This window comes from Panulirus ornatus, chromosome 51 (assembly GCF_036320965.1).
Source record: "Panulirus ornatus isolate Po-2019 chromosome 51, ASM3632096v1, whole genome shotgun sequence".
In the NCBI taxonomy this organism is placed as follows: domain Eukaryota; kingdom Metazoa; phylum Arthropoda; class Malacostraca; order Decapoda; family Palinuridae; genus Panulirus; species Panulirus ornatus.
The window spans coordinates 4,702,413-4,718,636 of record NC_092274.1 but is presented as its reverse complement, the minus strand read 5'-3'; the positions used below and the strand labels follow the sequence as shown (position 1 = coordinate 4,718,636).

At 45.4% G+C, this 16,224-nt stretch overlaps 2 protein-coding genes across 2 annotated transcripts in view; one reads left to right on the top strand and one right to left on the bottom strand.

The window, feature by feature from the left end:
* LOC139764861 (solute carrier family 2, facilitated glucose transporter member 3-like) overlaps positions 1-16,224 on the top strand; it is a 252,485-nt gene that overhangs the window by 87,765 nt on the left and 148,496 nt on the right. The gene's annotated exons all lie outside the window — the stretch shown is intronic.
* LOC139764755 (uncharacterized) lies at positions 4,268-10,151 on the bottom strand. Its single transcript, XM_071691621.1, has 4 exons — positions 9,291-10,151; positions 8,475-8,626; positions 6,396-6,516; positions 4,268-5,997 (listed from the first exon to the last, which is right to left on the bottom strand). The coding sequence occupies exons 1-4, from the start codon at positions 9,409-9,411 to the stop codon at positions 5,231-5,233; spliced, it is 1,161 nt and encodes a 386-aa protein (XP_071547722.1). The 5' UTR covers positions 9,412-10,151; the 3' UTR covers positions 4,268-5,230.

Below are 16,224 nucleotides of genomic sequence, written 5' to 3'. Positions count from 1 at the left end.
GGCACCTCACCATGAGTCATACATACATTAAATAACCTTACCAACCAGTCAACAATACAGTCACCCCCTTTCTTAATAAATTCCACTGCAATACCATCCAAACCTGCTGCCTTGCCGGCTTTCATCTTCCGCAAAGCTTTTACTACCTCTTCTCTGTTTACCAAATCATTTTCCCTAACCCTCTCACTTTGCACACCACCTCGACCAAAACACCCTATATCTGCCACTCTGTCATCAGACACATTCAACAAACCTTCAAAATACTCATTCCATCTCCTTCTCACATCACCGCTACTTGTTATCACCTCCCCATTTACGCCCTTCACTGAAGTTCCCATTTGCTCCCTTGGTTCTCAGTGAATGTAGGTTTGCGGCAGGGGTGTGTGATGTCTCCATGGTTGTTTAATTTGTTTATGGATGGGGTTGTAAGGGAGGTAAATGCAAGAGTCCTGGAAAGAGGGGCAAGTATGAAGTCTGTTGGGGATGAGAGAGCTTGGGAAGTGAGTCAGTTGTTGTTCGCTGATGATACAGCGCTGGTGGCTGATTCATGTGAGAAACTGCAGAAGCTGGTGACTGAGTTTGGTAAAGTGTGTGGAAGAAGAAAGTTGAGAGTAAATGTGAATAAGAGCAAGGTTATTAGGTACAGTAGGGGTGAGGGTCAAGTCAATTGGGAGGTGAGTTTGAATGGAGAAAAACTGGAGGAAGTGAAGTGTTTTAGATATTTGGGAGTGGATCTGTCAGCGGATGGAACCATGGAAGCGGAAGTGGATCATAGGGTGGGGGAGGGGGCAAAAATTTTGGGAGCCTTGAAAAATGTGTGGAAGTCGAGAACATTATCTCGGAAAGCAAAAATGGGTATGTTTGAGGGAATAGTGGTTCCAACAATGTTGTATGGTTGCGAGGCGTGGGCTATGGATAGAGATGTGCGCAGGAGGATGGATGTGCTGGAAATGAGATGTTTGAGGACAATGTGTGGTGTGAGGTGGTTTGATCGAGTAAGTAACGTAAGGGTGAGAGAGATGTGTGGAAATAAAAAGAGCGTGGTTGAGAGAGCAGAAGAGGGTGTTTTGAAATGGTTTGGGCACATGGAGAGAATGAGTGAGGAGAGATTGACCAAGAGGATATATGTGTCGGAGGTGGAGGGAACGAGGAGAAGAGGGAGACCAAATTGGAGGTGGAAAGATGGAGTGAAAAAGATTTTGTGTGATCGGGGCCTGAACATGCAGGAGGGTGAAAGGAGGGCAAGAAATAGAGTGAATTGGAGTCATGTGGTATACAGGGGTTGACGTGCTGTCAGTGGATTGAAGCAAGGCATGTGAAGCGTCTGGGGTAAACCATGGAAAGCTGTGTAGGTATGTATATTTGCGTGTGTGGACGTGTGTATGTACATGTGTATGGGGGGGGGGGGGGCCATTTCTTTCGTCTGTTTCCTTGCGCTACCTCGCAAACGCGGGAGACAGCGACAAAGTATAAAAAAAAAAAAAAAAAAAAAAATATATATATATATTTTTTTTTTTTTTTTATACTTTGTCGCTGTCTCCCGCGTTTGCGAGGTAGCGCAAGGAAACAGACGAAAGAAATGGCCCAACCCCCCCCATACACATGTATATACATACGTCCACACACGCAAATATACATACCTACACAGCTTTCCATGGTTTACCCCAGACGCTTCACATGCCTTGATTCAATCCACTGACAGCACGTCAACCCCGGTATACCACATCGCTCCAATTCACTCTATTCCTTGCCCTCCTTTCACCCTCCTGCATGTTCAGGCCCCGATCACACAAAATCTTTTTCACTCCATCTTTCCACCTCCAATTTGGTCTCCCTCTTCTCCTTGCTCCCTCCACCTCCGACACATATATCCTCTTGGTCAATCTTTCCTCACTCATCCTCTCCATGTGCCCAAACCACTTCAAAACACCCTCTTCTGCTCTCTCAACCACGCTCTTTTTATTTCCACACATCTCTCTTACCCTTACGTTACTCACTCGATCAAACCACCTCACACCACACATTGTCCTCAAACATCTCATTTCCAGCACATCCATCCTCCTGCGCACAACTCTATCCATAGCCCACGCCTCGCAACCATACAACATTGTTGGAACCACTATTCCTTCAAACATACCCATTTTTGCTTTCCGAGATAATGTTCTCGACTTCCACACATTCTTCAAGGCCCCCAGAATTTTCGCCCCCTCCCCCACCCTATGATCCACTTCCGCTTCCATGGTTCCATCCGCTGCCAGATCCACTCCCAGATATCTAAAACACTTCACTTCCTCCAGTTTTTCTCCATTCAAACTCACCTCCCAATTGACTTGACCCTCAACCCTACTGTACCTAATAACCTTGCTCTTATTCACATTTACTCTTAACTTTCTTCTTCCACACACTTTACCAAACTCCGTCACCAGCTTCTGCAGTTTCTCACATGAATCAGCCACCAGCGCTGTATCATCAGCGAACAACAACTGACTCACTTCCCAAGCTCTCTCATCCCCAACAGACTTCATACTTGCCCCTCTTTCCAAAACTCTTGCATTTACCTCCCTGACAACCCCATCCATAAACAAATTAAACAACCATGGAGACATCACACACCCCTGCCGCAAACCTACATTCACTGAGAACCAATCACTTTCCTCTCTTCCTACACGTACACATGCCTTACATCCTCGATAAAAACTTTTCACTGCTTCTAACAACTTTCCTCCCACACCATATATTCTTAATACCTTCCACAGAGCATCTCTATCAACTCTTATCATATGCCTTCTCCAGATCCATAAATGCTACATACAAATCCATTTGCTTTTCTAAGTATTTCTCACATACATTCTTCAAAGCAAACACCTGATCCACACATCCTCTACCACTTCTGAAACCACACCACCATATATATAATCTACAAACAACACAATGGAACAAATTCCTACCGTAGCAGTTTGTGAGCTTGTGTACCCATGCAAATGTTGTTTATATTACCTGGTGTATAGCTATACAGCTCTGAGTATGTAACTGTAGCCAGACAATGGGACCACCACCACCACGGTTCATCAGTATATAAGCACAATAGCAAACGATCCTTTTTACAGGCTGTGTGAAGGCAGGGCTGTGTTCTCAGGATGGGTTGAAGGGCATATATAGATGGCTTTTGTCATGTGCGTGACTGAGCCACTCTCTTGCCCAAAATTTCGCCATAGGGAAATTCCTTCCCTCTATTCTTTTGTTAGTCTATGAATGATATCAGTACTGTTCTTTTTTCACGCGTTAGCTTGTCTTTAATATTAAAGGGATGTGTGTGTGTGTGTGTGTGTGTGTGTGTGTGTGTTCGATCGGCAGGCAAGAATTTACAGTATGTTCTAGGAGTTGGTGCAGTGATTTACACCCTAGCCATCATTTACAGGGCTTTGTGTACACTTATGTGCATGAGACAGAGGGTATGGACAGGAAGAGGTGTGTTCTTCGTGTTCTTTACAGGTGGAAGTTGTCGTGTGTTTGTGATTTTTATCGTTAAATTTGAACCTCCGGGAGAATTTTACATTCGTACGGTACAGTCTGTTTGCCTCATGTACATAATTGTATGTGTGTGTGTGTGTGTGTGTGTGTGTGTGTGTGTGTTTAACTAACTCCCTCTTGCTGCTGTTCTGCATGCGTGGGGTCCCCTCTTTTGAATGTTCTCTAGTATCATACAACTTTTGAAACTCATGTCCGTAATCACCATATCATCTTTCACTGTAGAATGCTCTCTGTGATTACTTCGTGATTACTATTTATGTGATACTGGTAGGGAGTTTTGCACTCGTGTTGCCTCGTCTCTTAACCTTGTATATATGTACCATGTCTACTCCTGTGTAGACACACACACACACAGACACACACACACACCACCCCAGCCTAAGCCAGGTATACCCATTTATCGATCAGCTCCTAGGGGAGGGTGAACAGCTAGACTGTGAGTGGGCCGACTGCCGCTTCCGGGATTCGGACCCATGCGAGACCGTGCTGATTATGTGTGTGTGTGTGTGTGTGTGTGTGTGTGTGTGTGTGTGTGGGAGTGTGTGTGTGTGCAATCCCTTATATATGGAGAATAGATAAAAGTGGCTCATTATATATGCATATCTTACCGATTATATATTTTTTTCTTATAAGAATTCCAGTATAGTTACGATATGTCATATATATATATTGTTCCCTTGGAAAACAAAACCTTTGTTTGTACAACCACTGTATAGGAAAAAAATGATTCAAACAGTGGAGCAGTATGGTCTAATTTACTCCAGAACGGAAGCATACAATCGTCCCTCCGTAGTCCGTAGTTCCCGTAGGCCTGAAGTATTCATACACTTCACTGGTTATTTCATTCCGTGCCACAACCCGAGAATTGAACCCTGGTCCATCTGTGCGGTAGCCGGGGGTCGAGTCTCGGGGGTACGTGGTAAATGGTTTACATCAGACATCATCATGTGTTCATTACATGTTTGAGACATTATATATACAGACGTTACATATGATAAGCGTATGAGATGAAATATATGTGTGTATGTACGCCCGTTTAACTAGGGGTCATAAGAGATTTTTCCGTCTCTTTCGCAAAATATAAATATTCACTTTGTCTTTCATATTTCGTATGAAGTTCTTTGAGCAAACTGAAAATCAGGCAATCTGGTTTTGTTTCAGACTGCTTTTTTTTCATATTGAGAAGCATGTATGTATGGTACCAATGTTGCATTGAGGTCTTGTCAGCCATTACACTAAGTTCCCAGCGGACTGTGAATATTGCTACTCAGGATTTGAGCTAAGGGGTAGGAGTGAGGGAGGACCTGTGTCCCTTTGTCGAGAATTAGTATATCATAATTTGATCGATACATCACCACATTCAACATGATAGGTCTAGTTTTTGCTTTACTAACCGTAGGAAAATATACTGGGGTGTCTTATCAGACTTCGTTGAACACTTTTGGTAAACTCAGAAGTCGTACATTACTCACGAAATGATATACATTTCTTCGATGTCCTTATGTATCGCATTTTTTTTCACACATTCCTGAGGCATGTAACACTGGGCATTCTTGCTACACACACATACACGCACACACACACACACACACACACATTGATAAATGTATATATCGTTTAAAAGCGATCGCCAGGCCTCAGGCCTGTGACCACATTTAATTATGATACGGTAGAGTGCTGCCACAAGGGGGTAGTCTCGTCATGTCTGACGGAGACATTTCGGGGTCTCGTATTCCGAGGCGGAGGATTGGCTTTTCAAGACAATCTCCTCGAGATTGAAGGACTCGGCGAGCTCGTGTTCCATTCCCGAGTAGGTCATGACCTGAGCGTTATGGTAGCTACCATCGTAATCCTTCCTGGCCAGGGACCCCGTGTAGGACCCAGCGATGAAGAGGTCCTCCTGTTGGTTTGCCCTCCGGCGGCGTCCCACGCCGAACCATGCGATGACGACGATGCACATGATGAGGACGAAGGTGCCCGCCCCGACGCCTACGATGTAGGGGATGTGGTCGATGTCCGTGCCGTCGTGGTACTGGGAGGAGTTGCTTGATGTTTGCTCGTGCTTGAAGCCAGGGAGGAGTTCCGTCGAGCTCCGATGCGTCGCTTCGTCCTCCGTCGTGACGGACGGGACCGCTCCCGTTGCGATGGCGTCTTCTGTTGCGTCTCCTTCCGTTGAGGTAGGCTCCTGTGTGCCTCCTCGAGACCCCAGTGTAGTCTCTGCTTGTCTGGTCGTGGTGGTGGTGGTCGTGAGGGCCACTACCACCACAGACGTCGTTGTGGACTCTGTCTTGTTCACCGCTAATGGTGTCGCCTCACCTGGGTCTTGGGTGGTCATAAACGGACCCGTAACTGACCCGGTCCTATTTTCTGGGACAGTCAGGTCCAGCATTCGTGGTGAGGGCCGGACTGGCCTGATGGGAAGCGGCCCTGAGGGTTTAGACATCTCTTCCTCAGCATCAAATTTATCTGGAAGACAGAGACAAGATTTTTTGTGACAGTCAATATACAGTTTTATCGTAATGTATCGTAGCTTGGGGGCACAACGTATTCATTCCAAAACTCAGCCAGTGAATCAAAAGGTGACATCAGGTCTTGTAAGTTATATATGTATATCATGAATTATGATGTGGTCATGTGGGGTTCTGTTAGAAGCTTGGTTTGCGTTCTACCCTCTGGGCTTTTGTCATTCCTTTAGGATATCTGAATGACGGTACAGCCTCCAGGCGTGAATGTCCCTGACCCCTGACCTAACCAGGTCCCAGAGACCAAGCCATCAAACCCAAGGGTCGACCCATCGTGCTCAAACAAGATAAGAGGACAGGAGGACCTCGAGAGATGGGAGTCGGTGACTAGAGAGGACGTACCGTGCTTGCAGGAGACCTGGACTTCGCCACTGACGAGGCGGATGTCTGTTCCCCTCGGGAGGTTACAGTACCTTCCTTCTGGCTCATCCGTAGACACCTCCAAGGTCTGGTTGTTGGTCACCTGTGGGAAAAACGCCCCGTTTTACCTCAAGGCACAGGAGAAGCAAGAAAACAAAAGCATAAACCAATGATACTGCTCATAATACTGATACATTACGGCTTGTTGAATTAATTATAGCCATTGGATGGAATAGGTACAGAAAATACAGACAAAATCATTGGGACTAATGAGGAGGAGAATCAGTGTTTACACTTAAATTGCAGACTCAGTCTAATGTTGAATGATTTTCGTATTATTAAAGATTTTTACTTTTTAGTGGTGGTTAGTAGGCCTGCTAACCCGGATGGGTTTGATGTGGTTTCGATCTTCCAGACTGGAGGGGACGGTGGCGAGAATGGTGTAGTAGTTCTCTTTTTTCTGATTGGATGGGGTTTAGGTGGTGGGTGTAGTGTGTTGGGAGGACGAACGCGATGAATGCCTCATGGTAGGTGGTGTAAGTGGAATAGAGGATGATATTGCACGCCCTTTGCTGCATCTGTTCCAGTAGCCCCTGTTGTGTGGTGGGTAGGGAGGAGGACCAGTTGGAGGAGGCAGAGATGAATTAGGGGAGAATGAAAGTTGTGTAGATGTTCCTGAGTTAAGGTGGAGGGAGTCCGTGTCTTGAGTCTTGAGAGGCGACAGCTGGAGGATTTCGTGATGGTTCTGACGTTCCCTCCAGGTTTGTTTACTGTCCAGTGTGACACCGAGAACCTGGAGGGGACTGGGGCCTAGTGAAACAGTGGGGGGTGGGACAGGGTTGGTTGCTTGGTGGACTGAACAACCTGGACGGGACTGGGGCCTACCACCTCACCTGTGCGCCTACATGCCAATGTGTTGAGCATTTCAATTCTTTTGCTGGGACGTACTAATGAGCACCGAGTGTATGAGAGAAACGTGCACAGTATCAGTTGTTTTTAAGAGCGACTACAAAATCCTCAGAACAGAAAAGGTGGATATGTGGTAAATGACCGGAAACTGTGTCAAGCCGATGGGGAGTTATCATCAAGTGAGGAAGCCTAAGTTGTAGATGGTCTGGGTGATAGTTTATGTAGAGAGGACTTACTACTACAGGGCCATCGATCGCCACGCTACGGCTCTCGAGCACGACGAAACCATTCTTGGACACGACGGGAAGATATTGGAGCACGACGGTACGACGGTACGACTTTCGGATATGATGGCCAAGTCTTCGACCAGTCCCTTACATATTAGGTCTAAGGTCTCACTATCATACCCAAGTTTCGTATAGTTGTACTCAAGGGTCGTACCGTCGTGTTCAAGGGTCTTACCTTTCTGCCGGAGGGTCGTACCGTCGTGCTCAAGGTTCATACCGTCGTGCCAACGTATTCATTCTTTTTTTTTTTTTTTTTTTTTTTGGGGGGGGGGGGTTAACTGTTGTCTTGTATTGTCAGCGTGTCGTCTCTTACCCTAGGTCGTGACTCGGATCTTTCCAGAATCAGTTAGCCTGTAACTCCATGTATTCCATTGCTTTAGACCCAGTCACTTCACTGTCACATTGCACCCATTCCTCTCTCACCATATCCTAGATGGCTTCAACCAGCCACAACCCCCTTCCCGCACATTAAGAGTGGCAATCCATTGACACGTTGGAAGGAAATATATTCTGGAATCTGGAGTCTCGACGAAAGTAAAGTGTCTGGTTATAATCTTGGTTCACGGATTACATTAGTTTGTGTTCATAAGGCATGATGTATGTAGATGTTTGTGGTTAACATGCAGACCTTTAGTTAAGTCAGTACTGAGAGAGAGACACACACAGATATAGACATAGTGGTCACGGCAATGTCTCACTCTCTCACGAGAGATAGGAGAGAAAGAGGGAAGATGAAAGAAAATTAGAAGAGAACAGAGAGAGAGAGAGAGAGAGAGAGAGAGAGAGAGAGAGAGAGAGAGAGAGAGAGAGAGAGATGGGGGGGAGGGTGTCATACATTCGCAATCCATCAAGAAGCCTGCCTTACCTTGAAGGTGGTGTGGACGGGGAGGGAACACTGCTGCCCGCTGAGGACCCGGAGGGTAGCTGGGTGCTGCTGGGTCCTGAGCCACAGCTGGGACGTGACCACTAGGTTCTGGAGCCTTGTGTTTGCCTCCCCGACGCGTAGGTCTCCACAGGCTGCAAGACACAGGACTGTAAGGGACCGCATCCTGGGATGATGGAACGGAGAGATATTGGTCTGAACTGCTCCCTGCAACGGAACACTGTTTTACTGCATCCTGGAAACTGAAATAGAAGACTGTTCTATCTCTCTCTAGCTCGTTGATCTTTATGACCTAGCACAGTACACAGTTGGACTAGGAGAGTGTGGCCAGCACAGTACACAGTTGGACTAGGAGAGTGTGGCCAGCACAGTACACAGTTGGACTAGGAGAGTGTGGCCAGCACAGGACACAGTAGGACTAGGAGAGTGTGGCCAGCACAGTACACAGTTGGACTAGGAGAGTGTGGCCAGCACAGTACACAGTTGGACTAGGAGAGTGTGGCCAGCACAGTACACAGTTGGACTAGGAGAGTGTGGCCAGCACAGGACACAGTAGGACTAGGAGAGTGTGGCCAGCACAGTACACAGTTGGACTAGGAGAGTGTGGCCAGCACAGTACACAGTTGGACTAGGAGAGTGTGGCCAGCACAGGACACAGTAGGACTAGGAGAGTGTGGCCAGCACAGTACACAGTTGGACTAGGAGAGTGTGGCCAGCACAGTACACAGTAGGACTAGGAGAGTGTGGCCAGCACAGTACACAGTAGGACTAGGAGAGTGTGGCCAGCACAGTACTCACAGCGAGCGATGTTGAAGCGTCCAGAAGTCTGTTGTCCATGAACCACAGGAGACACGACACAAGTCATTGCTAACACAAGAACGACCGTAGCCGCCGCCATATTTGTCGTTCCGTCTCCCATCGTCGCCCCTGTAGGCCAGCTCAACACAGGAGGGGAAGATCTGAACCCCTTAAGCACGACTTGCTACCCTCGATCACGGAAGTACGAGTCTTAAACACGATGGCCTGGGTCTTAGACCTAACCTGTCCAGAACCTCAGTTTCGTCACACCCAAGGGTCGTGCCGACGTGCACAAGGGTCGTACCGACGTGCACAGGGTCGATCCGGCGTGCACAAGGGTCTTTCTTTCGTGTTCAGAATACCATTTTCTCAGATCGCGCGAGAACTGATTTCTGAAGACGTCCTGTAAGCAGTTCGAGACTTAGGTCTGGCCCGGGTTCGATGAAGACGAGGAGTTCGATGTTGTCCTCTCCGGCCTGTGTCGATGGCCCAGGCTCCTCAGCCGACACTGCTGACCACTCGGACCTGTGGCCTCAGTTCAGCTCGTCAGCTCCTGTGTGACGCACGTGGATCGGAAACTCGACATCCTCTGTAGGCCCGGACAGAGAAGGTCTTTGTAAACACGACCCGGAGAGAGACAACAAACTGTCTATTTATTCCTTTGTCAGACTTCGTCTTTCGAAGTCCTCGTCCGCTGGCGCTCAAGTACTAGACAAAGATAGATATTGAGACTTTTTCTTGACATGGGAGCGTTTCGTTGATATAATCCGTCTTTCCGACATTAGAACTTCGAGAAATTAAAGAAAATAGATCTTGTGGGTGAGTGATACCTTCTCGTGTGTGTGTGTGTGTGTGTGAATCATATCCTTTGTGTCACTCAGTCCCGGGCCTTCTGAGTATTCTTGCTCGATCGAACGCTGGGGAAAAATGCCAGACGGACGGACGAGAGAGGGGTTGAGGGGGCGGTCATTCTCCTCCAACATTGTGTTTTTTGGTGATGAGAGAGAGAGAGAGAGAGAGAGAGAGAGAGAGAGAGAGAGAGAGAGAGAGAGAGAGAGAGAGAGAGAGAGAGAGAGAGAGTCATTGTGTCGCGTGCACCTATCATCTAGTTCTAAGAATCCCCGAAAGCTTTTAGGCTAAGTGGGTAAGGTTAGTAGTTCTTGTCAACAGCTAGAGAGACGTCGATCCACATTACCCACACAGGTCCCTCACCCAACACCACTTCAGGACGCTGCTCCTGTCTGTCGATGAGACGCGGTTTCCTTCGTAAGACGTCATGATCAAACTGAATAGGATCGTGGATATCTATCGTGGACACTCAGTTGTCATATAGCATCTCTGTCATAGAGGGAAAGGAATGGAATCCCTCACAGACATTGAGAGAGAGATTTTACTTCTTTTCCTTTTTTCCTATAGATTTACATAGATTACGTATTTCAGTAAGACGGGGAAATGGTTCGACGTCAGCTTTCATTCTGAGCTACTCACTGAGCCAGAGAATTTGACAGAAATAATCCAATAATCAGTTGATTCGGGATGTGAGAATGTTAACACTCGCTCATGTGAATATATGTATAGGAATAGATAAACATGTGGTCTGTATAAGTCTGTTAAATATATATGATCCAATGGGAGCTCTGCACTGCTAACAGGAGTTTTGCACAGCCCAGCCCAGCAAGGAGAAGCAGAACCCATTTCTATTACCAATTCATTATTGTTGTCAGCTCACACACAATATCGTCCTTGAACGAAAGAATACCCTTTCTCGGGATGGAAGGGTCATCACGTGCGCCTTTTATGGTTATTTACGAAGAATTCCATCTTCAATACTTAGACATTCAGTTAATGATTGATAAATGTGTTATTTCTACTTTCAGGAAGATATCTAATTTGCCGATAAGTGCGGTTATACAGTGTAAAAGCGTGTCCACGGGTTAATGAGGAGAATACAGCCCTTGCCCAAGGCTGCCTTGGTAACTGTGTGTAGTGTGTGGTGTAATGGGATCGTGGCTGAATGTTCTTGTAATCTGTAATTAAGAAGCTTACGACATAAGATTCCTCGGAAAATATTACTCAGATTGAATACACCGGAAGCTAACTGGCACCTCTCTTGTATTGTGTCTGTATTGACACCACACTCGCCTTGGTCCCTCATACTGCATTTCTTCCACAACACATACGTCTGTCTCGCTTACTTGTCACACACACCCGACCTGTGCAAGTATTGGCAACCAGAGAACACACATCCCGACCTGTGCCATTAATGGCACCCCGAGAATAGACTGTCATTTACAAGAGCCTGTGCCTAGCTTAGTCTTTCGTAGCCAGTCTTTTTACATTGTTTCCCAACATTTCTGTCCTCTGTAGTGTTCCCTAAACAAGGAGATACGTTGTAAAATGTCCCCATACATCGAGATATGTTGTATTGTGCTCCAGTACAACGAGATGTGTTTTATTGTTTCTCCATACAACGAAATGTGTTGTATTGTGTCCCCATACAACGAAATGTGTTGTATTTTGTCCCCATACACCGAGATGTGTTGTATTGTGTTCCCATACACCGAGATATGTTGTATTGTGTTCTCATACAACTAGATGTGTTGTATTGTCCTCATACAACGAGATGTGTACTGTTGTGTCCCCATACAACGACATATGTTGTATTGTGTCCCCATACATCGGGATGTGTTGTATTGTGTCCCCATACAATGAGATGTGTTTTATTGTTTCCCTATACAACGACATATGTTGTATTGTGTCCCCATACAGCGAGATATGTTGTATTGTGTCCCCATACACCGAGATATGTTGTATTGTGTCCCCATACAACGACATATGTTGTATTGTGTCCCCATACACCGAGATGTGTTGTATTGTGTCCCCATACACCGAGATGTGTTGTATTGTGTCCCCATACAACGAGATGTGTTTTATTGTTTCCCTATACAACGACATATGTTGTATTGTGCCCCATACAGCGAGATATGTTGTATTGTGTCCCCATACACCGAGATATGTTGTATTGTGTCCCCATACAACGATATGTTGTATTTTGTCCCCATACAATATGTTGCATATTGCTCCAGTACAACGAGATGTGATGTATTATGTCCACTTACAACGAGATGTGTTGTTTTGTGTCCCGATACAACGAGTTATTTTGTATTGTTTCTCCATACAACGAGATATGTTGTATTGTGTCCCTATAAAACGAGTTATGTTGTATTGTTTCTCCATACAACGAGATGTGTTGTATTGTATTCCCATACAACGATATATGTTGTATTGTGTCCCCATACAACGAGATGTGTTGCATTGTGTCCTGTACAACGAGATGTGTTGTACTGTTCCCCCAGACAACAAGATATGTTGTATTGTCTTCCCATACAACGAAATATGTTGTATTGTGTCCCACCACAGCGAGATTTGTTGTAATGTACCCCCATACAGCGAGATGTGTTGTGCCCATACAACGAGATATGGTGTATGACTTCCCCTCACAACGAGATTTGTTGTATTGTGTCCACATACAACTAAACTTCTTGTGTTGTGTGTGCTTGTGTATACAATATCTGTCTTGGGAAGGCAAAATTTTGTGTAGAGATGGTAATGGGAGTGAGTCGGGTTTAGGAGAGAAAGGAGGTCTTAATCTTTGGAGCGATCAAGATGAAACCAAATGTGAAGTATTTTCCATTTCTGACATTCTTTGCTCCTTTAGCTTTACCATTTTTCCTTGGTTGACTAAATGCTATGTTTAATCAAACTTGCCTTTCTTGATCCATTCTATTTGAGTGATGGATATTGTCTCATCTTCCACTGTCCTTTATTCCTTTTGCTGCCATTAAAGCATTCTTTTTCTCATCTTTTTTCTTTCACACGGATGGTTGTGATTAGGCATGTGTGCATGCCATGTTGACCATAAAAAAACAATATACAGTTATTCTGTTCTGGGAGAGCTTGTGTTCCAACTGTGTATTCATGTTGCATGTTTATTGTTGCTTCTGTGGTGTCAGGGTTTTGTCATGCGATTGTGAGGTCATCAACATATGAGAGGACCTTCATGTTGTGGTTTGCTCTAGGTAATGAGAGGTCATTAGGAAGAGACTGAAGAGGTTTGGAGAAAGAATTGTTTCTCAGGGAAATTCTTTGTGGAGTTTAAGGGTTTTGTAGATAAAAGCATTTGTGATTGGTATGATGGCCTGCTATGCAATGGCAACCACTCTTTATCCTTGTTATGGAGAGTTGTTTCAAGTATTTTATGCAGAAACACCTGTCCTGGGAGTGTCCAGTGCTTTCTTGATGTCTGTTGCCACTAGTTTTGTACAGGACAGGGGTTGTGGTTAGTTGAAGTCACCTAGGATGGCTAAGCACTGACAAGGTATCAAATTCCTGGACATTAAACTGCCATGAAATGAATTCGTCAGAAGGCCAGTGGGGTATAACACTCAGGATTATACAATTGAATACAAACAGCAGCAGAATATTGGATCCTTCCAAGGCTGTTTATGTTTATCTATTTATTATTTTTAGTCGCTGTCTCCCGCGTTAACGAGGTAGCACAAGGAAACAGACAAAAGTGGCCCAACCCACCCACATACACATGTATATACATAAATGGCCAAACACGCACATATACATACCTATACATTTCAACGTATACATACATATACAGACATACACATATATACACATGTACACATCCACACTTGCTCCCTTCATCCATTCCCGTTGCCACCCTGCCACACATGAAATGGAACCCCCTTCCCCACGCGCACGCGAGGTAGCGCTAGGAAAAGACAACAAAGGCCACATTCTTTCAAACTCAGTCTCTAGCTGTCATGTGTAATGCACCGAAGCCACAGCTCCCTCTGCACATCCAGGCCCCACAAAACTTTCCATGGTTTATCCCAGATGCTTCACATGCCTTGGTTCAATCCATTGACAGCATGTCAACCCCGGTATACCATATCATATATGAATTTATATCATTATTATACTTTGTTGCTATCTCTCGTGTTAGCAAGGTAGTGCAAGGAAACAGACGAAAGAATGGCCCAACCCACCCACACATGTGTATACATAAACTCCCACACACGCACATATACATCCCTGTACATTTCAACATTTACATACATATACATACATACACAGACATATACATATATACACATGTACATATTCATGCATGCTGCCTTCATCCATTCCCACCGCCACTATGCCACACATGAAATGGCACCCCCCTCCCCCCACATGCGTATGAGGTAGCGCTATGAAAAGACAAAACTGGCCACATTCATTCACACTCAGTCTCTAGCTTTCATGTGTAATGTGCCGAAACCACAGCTCCCTTTCCACATCCAGGCTCCACAAAACTTTCCATGGTTTACCCCAGACGCTTCACATGCCCTGGGTCAAACCATTGACAGTACGTCGACCCCGGTATTCCCTATGGTTCCAGTTCTCTCTATTCCTTGCACGCCTTTCACCCTCCTGTATGTTCAGGCCCCGATCACTCAAAATCTTTTTCACTCCATCCTTCCACCTCCAATTTGTTCCCGTTCCCTCCATCTCTGACACATATATCCTCTTTGTCAATCTTTCCTCACTCATTCTCTCCATGTGACCAAACCATTTCAATACACCCTCTTCTGCTCTCTCAGCCACACTCTCTTTATTACCACACATCTCTCTTACCCTTTCATTACTTACTTGATCAAACCACCTCACACCACATATTGTCTTCAAACATCTCATTTCCAACACATCCACCCTCTTCTGCACATCCCTATCCATAGCCCATGCCTCACAACCATATAACATTGTTGGAACCACTATTCCTTCAAACATAACCATTTTTGCTCTCCTAGATAACATTCTCGCCTTCCACACATTCTTCAATGCTCCTATAACCTTCGCCCCTCCCCCACCCTGTGACTCACTACCATTTCCATGGTTCCATCTGCTGCCAAATCCACTCCCAGATATCTAAAACCACTTCCTTCAGTTTTTCTCCATTCAAACTTCCTTCAGTTTTTCTTCATTCAAACTTACCTCCCAATTTACTTCTCTCAACCCTACTGAACCTAATAACCTTACCCTTATTCACATTTACTCTCAGCTTTCTTCTTTCACACACTTTACCAAACTCAATCACCAACTTCTGCAGTTTCTCACCTGAATCAGCCACCAGTGCTGTATCATTAGCGAACACCAACTGACTCACTTCCCAAGCCCTCTCATCCCCAACAGACTGCATACTTGCCCCTCTCTCCAAAACTCTTGCATTCACCTCCCTAACAACCCCATCCATAAACAAATTAAACAACCATGGAGTCATCACGCACCCCTGCCGCAAAATGACATTCACTAGGAACCAATCACTTTCCTCTCTTTCTACTCGTACACATGCCTTACATCCTCGATAAAAACTTTTCACTGCTTCTAGCAACTTCCCTCCCACACCATATACTCTTAATACCTTCCACAAAGCATCTCTGTCATCTCTATCATATGCCTTCAACAGATCCATAAATGCTACACACAAAGCCATCTGTTTTTCTAAGTATTTCTCACATACATTCTTTAAAGCAAACACCTGATCCACACTTCCTCTACCACTTCTGAAACCACACCGCTCTTCACCAATCTGATGCTCTGTACATGCCTTCACCCTCTAAATCACTACCCTCCCATATAACTTCCCGGGAATACTCAACAAACTTATAACTCTGTAATTTGAACACTCACTCTTATCCCCTTTGCCTTTGTACAATGGCACTATGCATGCATTCCACCAATCCATAGGCACTTCACCATGAACCATACATACATTGAATGTCCTCACCAACCAGTCACCCCCTTTTTTAATAAATTCCACAGCAATACCATCCAAGCCTTGCTGGCTTTCATCTTGCGCAAAGCTTTCACTACCTCT

What these genes read in the sequence shown, in the direction of transcription:
- LOC139764755 (XM_071691621.1), bottom strand. Translation starts at nt 9,411, where the DNA reads ATGGGAGACGGAACGACAAATATGGCGGCGGCTACGGTCGTTCTTGTG. An exon ending in CCGTCCACACCACCTTCAAG is followed by an intron (nt 6,517 to 8,474) that starts GTAAGGCAGGCT and finishes TTTTTCCCACAG; the next exon opens with GTGACCAACAACCAGACCTT. An exon ending in CCAGGTCTCCTGCAAGCACG is followed by an intron (nt 5,998 to 6,395) that starts GTACGTCCTCTC and finishes TCTGTCTTCCAG; the next exon opens with ATAAATTTGATGCTGAGGAA.